Source organism: Pholis gunnellus (assembly GCF_910591455.1).
Source record: "Pholis gunnellus genome assembly, chromosome: 13".
NCBI lineage: Eukaryota > Metazoa > Chordata > Actinopteri > Perciformes > Pholidae > Pholis > Pholis gunnellus.
Window position 1 is genome coordinate 3307162 of NC_136540.1, and position 17442 is coordinate 3324603.

Here is a 17442-nt window from a genome sequence, read left to right on the forward strand (position 1 = left end):
AGAGCTGCACGGCCTGGAGGAGGAAGAGATGTAATTTGACAGGAAACACCCGTTATCATGCGCTTATTTTCAGGCAATTCTCCACACGAGAACACATGATTGTGGTTATTTTACCGTCAGTCTCATCTGCTGCGACACAAAATATAAAGAGACTTTCAAACAGAACGGTTGACGCTGTGTGTCGGTGTGTAGCTGGTAAAAAAGATGAAATACTTTAGGTTTACATTGAAAATACAAAACAATTTAATATACAACTGTTTAAAACAATGTAGAATGTAAAAACAACAGTAACCACAACATCTGTAAACCTGACTGTGGACAGTTTGGTTTGGTGGGTGGATGTACAGAACGACAGTAGTTTGCCCATTGAAACACATGCATAACCAAGCACAGTTATACACCTTCACGCCCGCTGTTAAAAGTTTCTGAAAGTGGAAAAAGAGCTAAAACATTTTTATTTTCATCAAAATTATACATTGTAATTTACAGGCCCTTCCAACATTAACTTAAAAAAATGAACTCCCTGCAACAAGAGACAAATCCCGCTGATGAGGAGGAGGAGGAGGAGGAGGAGTCTGAACTGAAGAATCGGACTGTTTTTGGCAACGTTTGGTCTGAAATCACAGTATGATACAGGGGCTGGTCCCACGCTGTTAAAGAAGGGCGTCACTACAATGCTGCTGAAAAGAAGAAAAACAAACGTTTTTAAAAGTGTTCTGGATATATGACCGTATACTCAGTAAAAGCGCCTTAAAAAAAAACGACTGAGCCAGTGAGGGATCCTATGTCACTGTGAGTCCATTTTACAGTCACTCGGGAGGAAAATTTAAAGAAATAGATTTTTAGTCTCGTTCGGGGCTCGAGTGTGTTGAGGGAGATCAGAGGGGAAATCTGCTGGTTGGGTTTTAAAACAAGGGCGTATTCCACTTGAAGACGCGAGCGCTCGGTCAGTGCTTGTTGTTGGTCTCCTCCTGGCCCGAGCTGGAGATGCCGTTCTGGGGCTGGGTGGAGCCCGAGCCCAGGCCGTACAATCGCCCACAATACTTTGCGTCATCAATGTTGTCTTCGAAGAAAAGCTGAAAACAAAAAAACAGACATCAGTTAACACCTTCTGTTCTTACACGCTGTACGTTTAGAAAGCAGCTCGCTCCCATTTATTCTGTGTGAGACGCAGTGAAGCTCTAGCGAATGGCACATGATATCTGTAAAGATATTCATGATTAATAAATACTTCCAGAGGGCATCCTTCAGCACAGTTTACAGTACACAAAGTCGTCGGGCAGTGAAACGTTTTCTGGTAACAAAAAGTTGGTTGAAAATCCTACAAATCAGCTACAACAATAAAAACAACAGCACCACCTCTGGATATTTGTGTGTCGGTACCTCTTTCATCCTGAAGAAAGCCATGCCGGTGAGAAGCGAGTCGGATCCGGCCTGATGCTGCCGCCCGATCCTCTTCAGCTCCAGCTGGTCCGCTACTTCCTGTAGCCCTCCCTGCAAACACACGAGTCCAAAAAACACATCAGTGAGACGGCTAAAGACTCGTTCTGGCATGATGTGATGAATCTAGACTCCTATGTAAGTGGAGGTTAAAACAACACGAGCCCCATCCTCAGCTATGGTCTCAGACTGTTGAGCTGGATACATGCCTCTGATATGGTTTCATTCTACAAATCCCCCCCCCCCTGTATGTCTGTACCCAGTGTAGAATACCTTTAGGTTCTTGCAGCTCTTCATCAAGTATTTGACGTCGTAGATTGCGGGGAAGAAGAGGTTGAGGATCTGGAAGAAGTCGTGTTCCTCCTCGGGGAGCCGTGTGTCCGTCAGGAGCTTCACCAGGTAGCCAAAGTCATAGCCACTGAGGAACACAGGACACAGGGTGCACAGTGTTACAGATGTGACCGTAGTGGCAAAGCTTTAGTTCTTTGAGAAGAAAGCTGCCATGCCTTGTTGTTAATAATAAATAAACAAACAACGTGAGAATCTTCCCCCCTCGACTGAAATATGATCTCCTTCATGTTGCCAGACTCGGCTCTGCAATATCCAATTAAAAAAAATGAAGTGGTGTGAAAAACTCATTTAGTTTTAAGTAACAGAAATAACCACGAGACATGTGGTCCTTGGTGTAAAAAATGAGGATCTTCAAGGATGCAGGCGTTGTTATTTTTCAATGAAGACAAGAACGAAGTCTCTTTTAACCGAGCCTCAATAGATTTCTTGCTAGAAACTGAAGAACACGTGTGTAAAACATTAAAGAAACGGTAGGATTAACAGTCCTCTGACCTGTGGAAGGAGAGCCACTTGGTGTTTTCACACAGCACCAGACCGGACGTCATGAGGAGCTCGGCGAAGTAGAGCGTTTCAATTCCTTCTTCTTCGTGTTGTTTAAACATGAGGCCGGAGTTCTGGAGTAGGTCTATGGAGTCCTGTGAGTACATGTCTTCTCTGTGAGGAGCAAAGACAAACCGTTAAGGGAGTGCTACCATCAAGCTCCACCACGAGTACAGGCATAGATCAGAGTAGAAGGTGATAGAAGACGGTCCGCATACGTGAGGTTGAACTTGAAGTTGAACTGCCACGTCGTGGTACCGGGCGGGTAGTCTCCATCCTCGTTCATGAACGTGAGGCCCAGCTGGATGATCTTCAGGAGGTCCACGTTGCACCTCAGCAGCTGGTACTGGTAGTCTACTGTGCTGCGAAACTCGCCGATCGGCCGGACAACCACCCCAGGGAATTCTGTGTCCTAATGAAATATAAAGACATGAACAGAAAATCCCACACGATAATATTTCTCATACTGGAAAAACAACACAAAACGTGTAATTACTGCACTTTGCATGATCTATACGGCTCTATAAACAGGTAATACAATGTCTCTTACCATGGCAATGAAATTGTAGCTTTGAATAATTTGTCGGATCTTCCTCATTTCCTCCTCCACATTGCTCGCCCAGACTTCACAGATTATCTGACTGGAATCTGTAAGTGCGGCTGGCATGTTGGCGGGTCAGGTAAAGAGCTAAAACCCCAACAATCCTGCAACCGTGTGAAGGGGGCGAAGGGGGGCAGCGTGATGAACGCAGACACCTCTGGGAGGGGATCAACACAGGTATTAGAACATCAGATAAACAAGGAGGAGGGTTCATGTTTGTACCACTACTGCTGTTACAACTGAGAATGATGCATACGCTAAAACACAGAGCACAACGTATACAGAACAAGAACACAAACCACTGAGAGATCAATATATTCATTATCAATTGATACTTTTTGACGTCACATCCTTTCAAATTAGATTGGTTATAACGTTCACCTTCTGTTGAAACCGTTTAAGAGATGTAATGATTTGAATACTTAGTCGTTGTATCGAGTTATACTGGGAGGTGTTTAGCCACTAGCGGTACAGAAACGGATTTTAGCGGCATTTTTCTTCTTCATTCACCGCACTGATTACATTATTTTGATGCTACTCCTGACGAATAGTTATGAAATGGGACTTCCTGCCTTTATGTTAACATGCCATTACGTTGAATCAACCTTATGTAAGTTAGCTAGTAGTTGTTTATAACCCAACAGATATCTAACAAAATAACACCAGAAATAAAAAAAAAACCTCTCTCTTAACTTAAAGTCTTTGGAAATTAATAACGTTAATAGTGTTTAACAACTCGGCAGGTTTTGGTTACAGCACAGTTTGAAGCAATATTGATAGAAACGCTGCAGCGAAGGACCAAAGCACTGGCTACGTACTTAGCATGAACGGCTAACATTTACAAGCTAATCCTCGCGCTGCCGAGAAAGCTAACAACACCGGAGCAAAGAATAAATGAAACGGCTCTGCTTTCACACTTATCGACGTGTCACCACTGCTACGCACACTGTGGACGTTGCATCGTATCACTGTGTGAAGTATACACGTATAACAAATGACAGGTTTACCTCAGAATTTCCTCGACGTAACCTGACAAGCTAGCCAGTTGATAGCGCTTCTGATGTTCTTCTTCTTCGTTTTCTCCCTATTCTACATTTTCTTCTTCGTGTGTGTTGGCAGATCACAACTAGACGGTACACGCGCACACCGCCGCCTACTGTATGGGCTGAGTAACGACGTGAAATGATACGTATTCGGCTCAACGGGCAAAACAATACATTTCAGAGGCAAATTAACTTTTTATTCTACATTTATTTGAGAACCATAGTTACTTGTTTTTTGCAAATTCTTATTGTAAAAATAAAGATTGTAAATTTAAAACATACAAGTACAAAACATCATGAATTGGAACAAATTGCTATTTTCAGATTAATTAATCAATAATACAACAATATTACTTTTTAGTTGTTTTTTTATCATATTAGTGCTCTTACTTTTGACACTTTAAGTGCATTTTACTTCAACTTGAGTTTTTAATACAGCACTTACACCATTAAGTGGATATTATGCCCAAATGTGATTGTCGAATGAGTCATTAAAAAGCCTCTAGTCTTCTGGTTTCAGACTCTCAACCAGATTTTGGAACCTGGCTGGAAAGATCTGCTCCCATTCAGCCAACACAACCTGGCTCGTAGTCGGTGCTGGATGGGGAGTCCGTTGTCATGTCCAACAGGAAAGTTTAAACCTAACTGTTTATGAATTTGAATTGAATGGAACTACTGCGTTCAAACCTTGAAACCACTCTGAGATCAGAAGTACATGAAGGTATCTGCCCTGCAACCATCTCAAAACACAGGATTTTAACTATTATCATACCAAATTTATTGAAAATGTATTTCTAATACACACTAAAACTAGTAGATTAAATCTGTAACTAACTAACACACACACACACACGCAGACAGATGACAGGCCTCTGTGAAAGCCAATTTATTTGAAAACATCTCAAACACCTGACATTGGCTAATAAAGACGATTAGACGCTCCTTTGATTAATAAACACCTGAAGTCTCATGAATAATGAAGTAGATGACAGTAAAGAGGGAGCTTAAAACGGCTGAAATGAAAACAGAAATGTCTGATCGGCAGAATGTTGGAAGTCGTTCTGGCCTTATTATCAAAAATAGAAGCTGTGTGGCCAAACGAGGCCTGACTGGTGCAGTCTGATTATTGTTCTTTTTTTGTGCTCTTCATTTCAACGAGGTCAAAACTTGACACTTGAATTCATTTTAATTAGTTGTAAGTTTCAAATAGAGTCCAAGTCTTTAGTCCAGGAAGTGAACATGTAGAGCATCTGAAACATGTGAGGATGTCAGCTGACAGGAAATACTTATTTAAAGCTGATATTGTTGTACAAAAACAATTGATCCCACACACAGTCAGAGGCTAAAAGAAAGCATGGCAGTAAACCGTCTGCCCTCTACAAACAGTCCTGTAAACCACCTGCAGCCAGTCTCATGATTTAAGAACGATGCTGTGGTTGCCAAAAACTAACAGAACAATAATCTATACATCGGAGATTTGAAGAAGTAATGAAAAGCTTCTTAAGTCAACTAGAACCCAGGTAGCTGGCTTCAGAGAGATATTCCTCTCTATGCAGTAAAGAGAAACAGAACGAAATCATCAACATATCTTACTATTTATCATGAGACACACCTTTTCTTTTAAAAACAAAAATAGTGTACATGTTCGAATAAAAAGGAAGAACAGGTTGCTCCCTGTTTAACACAAATTGCGTTGGTTTTTCTGAGCTGGCAGGTCCGGACCTCTGCAATACTCGCCTTGAAATGAGACCTTCTCCTGTGCTTTAACAAGTAAACCAGTACCGCAACAAAAGTGAACACTGTTTGACAAAAGACACACTTTTTCTCCAGGGAGTAAAACAGACCAACAACAACAAAAAAAGTTTCTTAAAGACGTGTCGGTTCATCGTGGCAGCGGTGGGCTGAGGCGACGTTCAGCCGGTCACTGCTCTGTGGATTCAGACCTCCTCTGGATGTGGGAGATCTCCACGATGGGCATCAGCAGCTGGAAAGCATCCTGGATGTACGACGCGCTGTTGGACGCCTGCGAGGAAAAAAGATTCATAATAACACGGTTCAATATCGTTCAGAAAGCCTCGGATTGTCTGTGCCTGTAATGCCTTATGACACAAATATAGCACTGAAACAGGTGGGATAGCATCAAACATATTGTATTGTTGCTTTTAACTAATCATTCATTATAAGGTTTAATGACTTAATAATTGCTCAAATAACTATAAATTATATTCTACTGATGCAGCATCAATAATGGCCTCAAGATGTGGGAACATCTCCACATGTGTAAGAAGGCAATGGAATGCAAACGGATACAACTGTAACAGTGTGACATCATTAGTGTGTGAACAGAGTGATGCAGTGCTATGACACAGACCTCTAAGAAGACTCCTGTTATCAGCGGGTTGAGGACTTCTCCCTTCTCGTTCGCCTGGAAAAACACAACGTTCAGATTACACTCTCAGGTGAATAAACAGCGGCGCTGATAACGTGCAAAAAGATAGGGAAGCAAAGAGCTGCACGTGTTAAGAGGTTTGCTAAAATAAGATTGACATTTAAGAGAAAAACCAACACAAGGATGAGATGAGATAAAGATGAGAGAAAACAATAAATCAGACTAATTCAGATGCCGTGACGGGTTGTAGCTCCATAAATATTCTGAATATCGCCTCACTCTCACTGACATCAGCTCCACTGAGTGTTAAATCTGGACGCTTCTTCTGAGAAACTCAAATCCACAAAGTCAGTTTAAGGCTGCGCGGCAAGTTTTAAAGCGTTGACGTAACGCCACAGTGAGCTCAGGGACCTGTGAGACCTTTAGAGGCTGAGACAGACTTGACTTTTAGTCCTCGTCTTGGATCAACCTCTGAAAACACTGGATCCCAAACTTCCCAGACTAACATTTGATAGCAGCATAAAAGAAAAACATGTATTGCTTTAATGGTTAGAAGTTGCGTGATGATGATGAAAATAGTCATTTAAAATATGATCCCATCAAGAGATTCTGTCATTTGGTGAATAAACATTGGCCTTCAGGGATTTCTAATGTATTCCATATTCCAGTTCTACTTTCACATTATGAATAAATAAAAAACAAACAGCTTGATGTACAAGTTAAGTGAGAATAATCACACTCACCCCCGCTGTCGTGAGGCAGGAGGTGAACTTCTTGGAGAGCAGAGAGAGCTCTTTACACAGGACGACGGTTAACCTGACAGACAACGGGGAAAAATACAGATGTTTTCATTCGAGTACGGATACAAATGGATTCATAACGTGAAACTTTAAGCAGCGTCTCCGAACAATAAATCCACGGAGTCTCACCGCGACAGAACGCCGGCCTCTGTGCTGCCGCCGGAGACGAGGATCATCTCAGCCAGTTTGTGGAACAGCTCGATGGATCGAGCCGTCAGCTCCGCCAGACTCCTGATGGCTGCGGCATGAACCTCCTGACGAAAGACAACACACACACACACACACACAGAGTTCTTAAAAGTACAACAGGCCACTCAGACAAAAGAGCATCCTGCTTTTACTATAAAAGACAGAATAATTGTCCTTTAGCAACATCTGTGGTCTAGTTAGGAGCATCACGTCATGACTCATCAAGTCAAAATATGAATTCTGCTTCCACCTTCTCACGGTGTCAGAATTTTATATTATTGTGAATTTAATATCTTTGGATTTTGGACGGCTGGTCGGACAAAACTAGACATTTGAAGCCTGCGGGCTCTGGGAAATTGCGTAGTTTCAACAATGTCTTAATATGTCTTATTATGATCGATTTAACTGTAAGGATATGGAAAATAAAATTCCTTAGCGTTTCTAATGAAACATTATTTTCATGCTTCTGCCAAAACAGGACTGCAACCGTAACAATGTCTGCAGCGTCTACAGCGTTATAATTCCTCAGAGACTTGTTGTCGTACGTGATACGAGGACAACGTTGGACTAACTTTCTTCCAGACAGAATTAGCACAACTCCCAAGCTACGAGCTTCACCCGTCAGTCTGATAGCAACTTGAAATAGTAACGTTGAAATGGTGATGATGTCAGCAGCATACCTCTACAGACGGTGTTTTCTTCACATCTTCCTCCTCCTCCTCTTCCTCGTCCGTCTCTGGTTTGCTCATGTCAGCGATCCGGCTGCAGGTGCTCTTGCAGGCCTGTTGCAGGTTACAGATCACGGGGATTAACATCACCACCGGACGATCACAATCGTTTGACACGTGACACGTGTTTCTGTTATTTTGAGTAGTGCGTAGCTGCTACCTTGCTGAGTTTGTCAGCCGTGGCGGTGATACTGAGACCTTCCAAGGACTCCGCTAACTCCCTCTCAAACTCTGAGCCGTCTTCGTCTGGAATTAGAAACGTAAAAAATCTTTTTGCGTCACTTCCTCTCTCAGTGCTGGTGTTTATAAAAAGCCTTTCACAGAGACGTCACCTTTCTTCTCGTCCACGTCCTCATCATCAAACTCCACCAGGGAGAAAGAGTCCTTGATTAGCTCCAGCTGCTCTCTGAGCTGAACCAGCTCATCTCCTGATAGAGTGGTCAGAACCGACTTCACCTAAAGAAACACACACACACACACACACACACACACAGTCACATTTGAGGGTGTTATCACATCAAATTGATTTATGAGACGTAGCAGCAAGGATTCAGTCTGTTTTTAGACACAGTATGTGTCACCGTACCTTAGAATCACTCTCTCGAGACAGAATCTCCAGCGCCTCGAGGTGCGACAGACCCTGAAACTCATCAAACAGCATCCCGTAGTGAGCGACCACCTTCTTCTCGGAATCTGAGAACTCCTTTTCCGCTGTCTGCAGCTCCTCCCGCTCCTTCGCCTCCCTCAACACCTACGAGACGGGGAGAAGACGTCAGCTACCCGTCAACACAACCGGCGGTAAAACCCCAGCGTGAGACAGCCGAAGTCTCATCTCGCCTCCAGCTCCCTCTCATCTTTTAGAGGTGCTGAAGGTCAACTCTAGGCTGCTGATATATTCCAGTGCATCATGAAATATAAATATGAGCTCCCGGTTTACGCGGTGGCTCTTGGTCGGCCTACCTGAGACAGAGTGGAGTTCCTGTGCATCAGTCCTTTGGTCTTCTTGAAGCCGGGGTCGCCTTCTGCGATCACATCCATCGTCTTCTTCCCGATGAACTCCAGAGCATCCAGGCCGCCCGATATCACCGTCTTGCCCTGCGAGGAGACGATATGACGCGTCTTGGTACTTTGTAAACAGGAACACCTGCTGTTAGCGGACGACGACCACAAACTGTTTGATTTGTTGAGTTATTACGAAGCTTAAGCTGCCACTAACTTCTGCTGTCTCTGTTGCTAGCTTGCTTCCTGCATCAAACTGGGCAAATAAAGATATATCAATATCATTAGTATTATTAAAACACTACACATGGGTCATTATTTCCTGGTGAGGAAGCAGTGGAACAGGGATGATGTTTGAGCAGAGTTGCAGCACCTTGTGAACTAAAGAGTTCAGAACGACCTGACCTCATGACATCATTTGTGGCCGAATACAGCCTGGTTTTGTTGGCATTGAGCGCTGTACGTTTTCAGTACCATTGCTCCACCTGAGACTGTTTTCTGCTTACTGTGCTCTGGACGACGCTGGTGAGCGACGACAGCATTCCCATCGCACCACCCACCGCCGCCGCCGCTCCCTCCCCCGCCACTCTGTCCGTCTCGCTGCTGGATTCACCTGCAGGACGAGACACAAACACACCACGTACTGCTATACAAGGTGAACGCGATATGGACAAAATTTGTGATCTATCATATATACACATCTGTGTACAAGAGGAGTAGATCCATGGCGGTTGGAGCCATGCTTTACCGTGCTCGTTCTGCTCTTCCTCGACTTGTGCCGAGAGCTCGGTGGGACTGGGGATCCCCAGCGACGTCTCTGCCTTCTCGATCACCTGAGTGAGCCCTTGGCCTGGACGGACGGACGGAGGAGACAGGAAGCATACGTTCTTGGACTATCACTTTGGCACAGTTGACAACATAGATGCTAAATTAAAGGTTAATAGATATTACATTTTACGTCTGCATTCTGAACTATTAAAGCTTTACTTCAACACGTGTAATGTTCCATGGCACGCTGCTTTGTTTCAAGTGAAGATGCAGAACCGAGGCGAGACTAAGTGGAAGCATCTGAAGATAAAACGGGAGAGATCGGGTGAGTTCGGTGGTCTATGCTCACCCACAGTGGCCACAGTAGCTGTTGCAGTGGAGATGATGGATTTGCCCCAGCTGCCCCAGTATCCCCAACCACCCTGAGACACAGTGGACTCACTCGTTGTCTAGGAGAGGACACGAGGAGACGAGGATGAGGACGGAAGGAAAAAGGAGGGAATGAAAAGACAGAGGGAGAGCAATAATACGTAAGGTTGTGAAGAATCAGTCAATAATGATTACTTAATATATCAATAATATAAATTAATTTCAAGAACATCATACATAGACATCAAAGAGGCCCAAAGGAACAAAATAAGTCCTTTAGGAGCCGGGTGAAAGTCTACAATTGTATTCTTTTGTTGTACTTTGAGGTTGCGTAACCCTCTGAGCTGCAATACCAGGCTGTATTCAATGAAGTCTGAATACTGTGTTTTGTCTCGTATAACCAACGATTATCTTTACCGGTGCCTTCGGCTGCTCCTCTACTTTCGGCATCTCCTGAGCTTCGGGTGCAGGCGTGACGTCCGGCCTCCTCCTGGCTTTCCTCGTCGGGGCCACGTCGGTCGAGGTGTCGGGGGCGGACGGCGAGGAGCCGTCGGGCGTCTCTGCAGGAGAGGCGTTCTGAATCTCTGGTGCCACCTCGGCACCCTCTGCGGCTGTAGCTTCGCTGTCTGACATCTTAACGTCTCAGTGCATGCCTTAATTTGAAAATATGAGAAAAAGATGTAAATATTACAGATAATTATCCAAATACACTACTGCATACAGCGCAAGGTTTTGCTATTGAGGTTTGTATTGAAGTTAACTGAAGACGTTTGAAGTGTTTGATGTGAGGGGTTTATAACTAATCACTAAATAAACACGGGGAGGCTGTCCAACTGTCCAATTATTCCTCACTCTCTGATATCCAACGCATTCATTCCAGGTGTTGACTTCTCTTCAAACGGGGGGTGTCGTACATTTCCCAGAATGCATTTCAAAACACCCAGGGGCCCTGCAGTTAACTAATCAGTTGTTGTTTATCTTGTGAAGCTGGAGAGTGTTCGTTTAAAGTCCAGATCACAAAAAGAGCAGAGTATGAATACTGTGTATCTCTGTGCATACAAGCAGGGATTGATATTATGAGAATTACAACACATAAACTACACATGTAGATCTGTAAATCACACTGAAAACACATTCTACTGGTGTCATTGTACAGTAATACTAGTTTAACTAACTGCTATGCATGCCTTCATGTGAGTTGCTAGTACTTTTAGTAAGCTAACGTTAATGACAAATTGGCAACATGGCTAGGAGGAGCGTTTGTTGTTATTTTACACGTTGTTATCAACACACAACTTCATGTTAGTCGGGAAAAAAACAACACAACGTTACACTGTTACACTACAAACTCACCTTTCTCCTGTCAAAGTCTTGATGCTAACAGTTAACATGAGCCTGCCTGCTACCAGTTTCCTTTCCCCAAATCAACAACACGAATGGGTTATCTTCTTTATTTCGGTTTGTACGTATGTCTCTCCACCTTTAACGCCTTTTACTTATCCAGTAAACAGTTTAATGATTCAGGTTGTCTGGTTCTTTTTGTCCACAGATTAGCCACGTCACAGTTTGTTTTCCCTCACCAGGTCTCAAGTTAGTCACATTGAGAAACATGGATTCCGGTCAGCATCTTCAGAATAAAAGTATCAGTTTAGAACGTTGAGATTTCACAAAAACAAATCTGTAAAAATAATAATGTGTACGAACATGAACGGCAACATGTATTAATGTTCATCTATATATTTATAGACGCCTGAAATGTGAGCTGTACATTTTAGATTAGCGTATTATTTGACTTTTCCCAAGGGTGAGCGGTATTATGATTTTATTTTGAAGGAAGGCCGGCCATACTACTGGTCTCCCTCTATCTCTCGCGAGATAGCTTGATGAAAGGATTAATCACGTCGCCTATCAACTTCCGGAACAGTGAAAATTAAATAATGTCAACTTCCGGTATAAAAAAAACACTGCCGACTTTCGTTCTCACATAAATAAAAGACAGCAACGTTATTTTTTTGAGTTTGTCTTCCATGTCTATTTTTATAAGTTAAGTAATTCATAAATTCCTTTGTTCTAGAAAATACAAATAACATTTGAACCATTAAAAAATGAATATTGTAAAACAAAATCAATGTTTTGTTCACGGCTCTCCTGTGATTTTAACACATGTTACCAACATTTTAATATGTTATTCAGCAATAAGTGCTAAGCTAAATATGTCCAGGGTTGGGCTTGGAGTCAGTGAATTTAGTGGGAATGAATACCGTTATTAACAATATGTAGCCTACACCACTAAATCTTGTCCATCTCACAGTTGGAAAAAGAGAATTCTTGACCAAATATAGAAACAAAATTGTTTGAATTGTCCTCAATACATTTAACTGGACGCAAATATACAAAAGAAAATATTTGATGTCAAAATGAGATGCAAATATATTTTCAGTATCATCATTGGTACAACATTTGCGATATTTAATTCAGCGCTGATTACACATACAGAAATGACACACCTGTACCTGAGAAGAAGCCACGCCCACTCAGTCGCACCTGACGCACCAGGAAGTGAACGGACCGAGCGGAGCTTTGCTGAAACGAGCTACAGCTGGTTAGCAGACTACAATAACTCTAAACGGAATATATTCGAACACCGGAGTTACAAACATTGTTGGTCTAGGATTTGTTGGTCTCTCTGTCCGAGCACGTGCGAATCAAAGGCTCCAGGTGTGTTTGGGGTTTTGGCGAATTTGCTGTTTGTGGGCTTTCTTCCTTTTGTAAAATGTGCTGGATGGGCCTTCATCATGACAGATGAGCTTTGAATTCAGTGCTTAATAAATCAACTGGACGGCTATTTATGTAGCCTAACAATACTGATTTAATGAAATCTCCTACAGAATCACTATAAATTACCAAATAAATCCACCGTTTGTAATGTATTTAATGATAACATGCGTTCTTATTTCTTCCACTGGGCTAATCCATTAACTGTTATCTTCAGCTGTGTTTTGTACGTCATTCTTGAGGGACAACACTTACCACAGGTTTTATTATTTGGCATTAAAAAGTCAAGGGAACAAATCAAATAAACATTATTTCTAGCTAAAAGCAATGCTTTTCAAGAGTAACAAATGCACAATGAAAACATGGGCAATAAAAGTCAACACAATTAATAATGAGATGCATATTGCTCTAATTAAACAATGTGATAAAGGGAAAAGGAAAATAATCAAGAGTGGTAAGAAAAAGATTAATTAAAGACAACAATAACGTTAAACTTGTAGATGGAAAATGTGGTTTGAATTTAAATGTCTCTATTTAATTAGAAAGTAATCCATAAAAGTAGTCCTGAAGAAAGTTTTTTCCACAAGCCTGTTTTCTTCCATGAGCCATACCCGTTGACTTTTCCTGTTTTGCAGGTTTGTCCCGTCTAAATGTGAGCTGAAGCGGCAACTCCTTTTCGACATGTTCTCGCCTCAGAAACGCCACCTGTCCCGCCTGCTTCTCTCAGTCCTGCTGCTGGGTGTTTGGACAGCGGACGGAGCTCTGAACGGGTCGGAGGCGCTGTCCTCCGTGCTGCTGCCCAGCGTCCCCTCCAGCAGGGACATCGTGGCGAAGGAGGGAACCAGCGCGTCGATTGAGTGTAACGTGACCGCAGAATACGACGACATCAAGTGGTACAACTCTAAAGGAACTCTGCTGGGTGACACAGGTAAGGAGGAGGAAATGTGTACATATATATATATATATATATATACATAATAATTAAGTGTATGTTAATGTGTATTGTTCTGACACTGGTGTATTTAAACAGGGACACCCTATAAGTCAACAACGCATGTCTAAACACCCAGCTAGTGAATTTCAAGTAAAAATAACACATCTAGGTTACTTGACTTACTTTATTTACAATATGTCCAAAAAAATTAATTAATGTATTCAAACAAAGGTGACATGTAATTAAACCTAGTTTGAATCCCTAGTCATACATGGCTTGGCATCAGGGACCAGAATGGCAAGAATCAAACTGATGTATAAACTGCTTTTATCTCATCAGGTAGTGTTCTGTTTGCTAATTTGATTCAATTGACATAAAGTACATTTTGAACTGTGTTTTTTTGGCCAGTGTAAATGTTTTTGATGCATCCCAAACCTGACGGAGGAGATGATTAAAATAACAAATGTTCCGGCTTTCCCATTTCTTGACTCACAGCGTTGTCTCATGTGCTTTGACTTCAGGTGGGAAGTGGAACATGCAGGAGAAGGGCGTCCTGAACATCACCGTGGTCTCCTTTGACGACCGCGGCCGCTACACCTGCGTCACCGACGGAACCGAAAGCTACGTCGTCACTCTCCGCGTCGCCCACATCGACGGCGGCCTGGGCCTGTACTTCGTCGTCATCTGCCTGGTGACGTTCACCATCATCATGATCATGAACGTGGCGCGCCTCTGCATGGTCAGCAGCCACCTCAAGAAGACCGAGAGAGCCATCAACGAGTTCTTCCGCACCGAGGGCGCGGAGAAGCTGCAGAAGGCGCTGGAGGTCGCCAAGCGCATTCCCATCATCACGACGGCCAAGACGCTGGAGCTCGCCAAGGTCACGCAGTACAAGACCATGGAGTTCGCCCGTCACATGGAGGATCTGGCTCGGAGCGTCCCGCTGCCGCCGCTCATCCTCAACTGCCGCACGTCCGGGGAGGAGGTCGTGGAGACGGGGAACGCGAGGCCCCACGCGGAGCAGTTCGGGACGTCGGTGTCCAGGAACAGACAAGCTATAGGCCCTCCCTCCGCCGGGAGAAAGGGAGAGGAAGAAAGGGGGGAGGTGTGTCGGGCGCTGCTGCCAAGTGGAGGGAATAATAATGTCAAAGTTTCAGTCCACACAGTGTCTGAGAAGATGGACGACGAGGATAAGGATGCTGGGAGGAGCCTCCGTGTGCCAGGCTCGCGGACGAGTGTGTCCTATGAAAGCAACGTATAGGCTGTCGGAGTCTGGATCCCATCAGAAGGACGCCCTCTGACGTGTCTAACTGCAAGTGCTTAGAATACAGTATCTAAAAATACAAATTATGGGGTTGGTTACCGTCTAGGTCTTTGTGATTCAGGTTCTACATATTGGTTCCCACTCTTATCAAATCCTGAGTGGAAATCTTGTCGTAGTAAGAGGAGAAACCAAAACATGTCGAAAGCAAAAAAAAACTACTGTCTTGTCGTGTAAAAGTTGTGTTCTGTCTGTTTTCCACTTGTTCCTCCTAGAGATGGGACCCGAGCTCCGAGTGATCTCGGACGTTAGGACTTAAGGCCTGAGTCATGCTTCCTTCTCCTTCCTGCATTAGAGTGATTCCAGGTGACTTTGTAGGAAGTGCAGTAGGTCCAATATAGCTTTCACGAATCAAAAGGCTGTTTCGGAATCCTCAATTCTTATCAAATTGCTACAAAAATCGCAATTTCCGACCGTCAACAGGGCTCAGAATTCTATTTTCTCTTCTCTTGCCTTAAATCCATTTACTCTTTAGCTTCCATGTTTGTGTGGAGGGATCCCCTCAACGTTTCGTTCTGCGGGCACTGTGGCAGATAGAACAGCTGATGTTCCTCGACACCATTTGCTGCCTTTCACTTTGACAGTCAGTCAGCTTCCACTGAACAAAACGTTGTAATGAAATATCCTCATTCCATTGTGTCGATTGTTTTCATGTCCCTGATTCCTGTCAATCATCTGTCACTCACACAGGAAGGAGTGGGAGACTTTGAAATGATGCCTCAAAAACATGTCGCTTCACAGACTGATATCTGCAGCTCTCTTTATTCAGCTAGTCAGGACGGCAGATAATTACAGGTTAGCTTTTTCTCCAGAGGGACGTTTTCAGTGAAAGAAGCAAATATTTAAAAAGAAATATATATATTTTAGCAATCCATGATGTTTGAGGAATTTTTCAAAGCTGTTGAAGCAAGCCTCCTGCTTCTTTTACCTTTCAGAAGCAGCAAAGGAACCGCCATATAAACGGGATTATTCACAGCTCCAATGTGATGGAAAATGTCTGAAATTGTGCTCATAACCATGCAGGTGTAGTTTATCATATGTTGTGTGCATGGCTGGAGAAGTCTGGGACTGTTTTTGTTATGAAGGTGATGCAGTGTTTTCTCTGTGTTTCTAGTGACATTTGTGAGGGTGGAACGTAAATAGTGACGTAAAAAGTTTGTCATTTATTCTTTTGTGTCGTGGTTTACATTCGTACGCGGATCGTCCATATGCAGGGGAAGGTGTCTCACAACAGGAGAGTCTCTGAATGGGGTCACTCGGCTGAAAAATAAGATTTAACATATTCCGATGAAAACGTATACAAATAACGATTGTTAAATGTTTTGAATTTGTCTTCCTGATATCTTTTCAAGCTCATGAAGTTAAAGATGAGAGTCACAGTACTTGTATCTGTGGCTATGAGGAGTTTGTTTTACAACTTAAAGACCAAGTCAGATGCCAAATGTTGAGAAACATGGAGAAACAGCTTCTTTACTCCGTCTGAGAGATATGTGTAAGAAAATGATATCATGCAGGATGTGGGAACTGAATCGGTTGTGGAACTGGACAACTTTAGTTGAACTTGTTTTGTAGTAAATTATACAATGTTTTGCTGAATCTTCTGTGTGAAATAATGTCATGTTGTCATATCAATAATGTATTTAAGTTCATACGAAAGGACCGAAAGCAACATCCTACATTTTGACAATCAGTAAATAAATACAAGCCAACACCTTGTCTGGTGGTTGTTTCTGCCGTTTCAGGAAATGTTAGCAAACTGGTTAATGAGCCACTGGGGGGCGCTGTTGGGTAAAACATCCCTTTTGCATATCAGCTATAACACTGACTACTCAAACACACTTGATATCACTGTTTGAGAGGAAGGGGTGAGCTGAAGCGTCACTTTAAGTTCAGATTTCTGGGACTTACTTGGTTGAAGTACAGTTTGGAAATGTGTTGCTGTACCATTCCTCCGTAACTTCAGACGCATTTCATAATATGGGTGAAGCTGGAATATCTACTGTAATATTCTTGATCTACGCAGTGTCACAACTTCTACCAGTGCATAATTACTCACCTCATCTTTGAATAGTACTTTAAACACAGCACAGTTGATCCAAAGTCCTTTACTCTGTTCTGAGGGAAATAAACTAAAAAGATGAAAATAAAATTGAAGTTTTTCTTTAAAGCTGTAGTTGGTAATGTGGAAAAACGTA

General features: G+C 42.9%; 3 protein-coding genes across 3 annotated transcripts; 1 reads left to right on the forward strand and 2 right to left on the reverse strand.

The window, feature by feature from the left end:
* Nucleotides 1–219: 219 nt before the first annotated feature.
* On the reverse strand, nt 220–4011 carry cnot8 (CCR4-NOT transcription complex, subunit 8). The gene is made up of 7 exons (XM_079172163.1): nt 3940–4011; nt 2882–3089; nt 2550–2743; nt 2284–2445; nt 1714–1858; nt 1384–1494; nt 220–1076 (listed from the first exon to the last, which is right to left on the reverse strand). Exons 2-7 carry the CDS (start codon nt 2996–2998, stop codon nt 948–950), a joined length of 858 nt encoding a protein of 285 aa, XP_079028289.1. The 5' UTR covers nt 2999–3089; nt 3940–4011; the 3' UTR covers nt 220–947.
* An 834-nt stretch (nt 4012–4845) lies between these two features.
* fam114a2 (family with sequence similarity 114 member A2) lies at nt 4846–11760 on the reverse strand. The gene is made up of 14 exons (XM_079172257.1): nt 11571–11760; nt 10635–10870; nt 10198–10297; nt 9829–9930; nt 9587–9693; nt 9042–9176; nt 8668–8832; nt 8414–8537; nt 8242–8327; nt 8034–8135; nt 7294–7418; nt 7108–7180; nt 6347–6400; nt 4846–5998 (listed from the first exon to the last, which is right to left on the reverse strand). The coding sequence occupies exons 2-14, from the start codon at nt 10848–10850 to the stop codon at nt 5897–5899; spliced, it is 1491 nt and encodes a 496-aa protein (XP_079028383.1). The 5' UTR covers nt 10851–10870; nt 11571–11760; the 3' UTR covers nt 4846–5896.
* A 1022-nt stretch (nt 11761–12782) lies between these two features.
* LOC306705263 (microfibrillar-associated protein 3-like) lies at nt 12783–16963 on the forward strand. The gene is made up of 3 exons (XM_079171969.1): nt 12783–12935; nt 13628–13920; nt 14448–16963. Exons 2-3 carry the CDS (start codon nt 13674–13676, stop codon nt 15185–15187), a joined length of 987 nt encoding a protein of 328 aa, XP_079028095.1. The 5' UTR covers nt 12783–12935; nt 13628–13673; the 3' UTR covers nt 15188–16963.
* Nucleotides 16964–17442: the final 479 nt, after the last annotated feature.

Excerpts from the sequence above, each read along its gene's own strand:
- cnot8 (XM_079172163.1), bottom strand. The coding sequence starts at position 2,998 with ATGCCAGCCGCACTTACAGATTCCAGTCAGATAATCTGTGAAGTCTGG. Across the intron at positions 2,744-2,881 it reads GCTACAATTTCATTGCCATG|GACACAGAATTCCCTGGGGT; the intron begins GTAAGAGACATT and ends ATATTTCATTAG. Across the intron at positions 1,077-1,383 it reads CTTTCTTCAGGATGAAAGAG|CTTTTCTTCGAAGACAACAT; the intron begins GTACCGACACAC and ends TTTTGTTTTCAG.
- fam114a2 (XM_079172257.1), bottom strand. The coding sequence starts at position 10,850 with ATGTCAGACAGCGAAGCTACAGCCGCAGAGGGTGCCGAGGTGGCACCA. Across the intron at positions 8,538-8,667 it reads CTCGAGAGAGTGATTCTAAG|GTGAAGTCGGTTCTGACCAC; the intron begins GTACGGTGACAC and ends GTGTTTCTTTAG. Across the intron at positions 8,136-8,241 it reads CGGCTGACAAACTCAGCAAG|GCCTGCAAGAGCACCTGCAG; the intron begins GTAGCAGCTACG and ends AACCTGCAACAG.
- LOC306705263 (XM_079171969.1), top strand. The coding sequence starts at position 13,674 with ATGTTCTCGCCTCAGAAACGCCACCTGTCCCGCCTGCTTCTCTCAGTC. Across the intron at positions 13,921-14,447 it reads AACTCTGCTGGGTGACACAG|GTGGGAAGTGGAACATGCAG; the intron begins GTAAGGAGGAGG and ends CTTTGACTTCAG.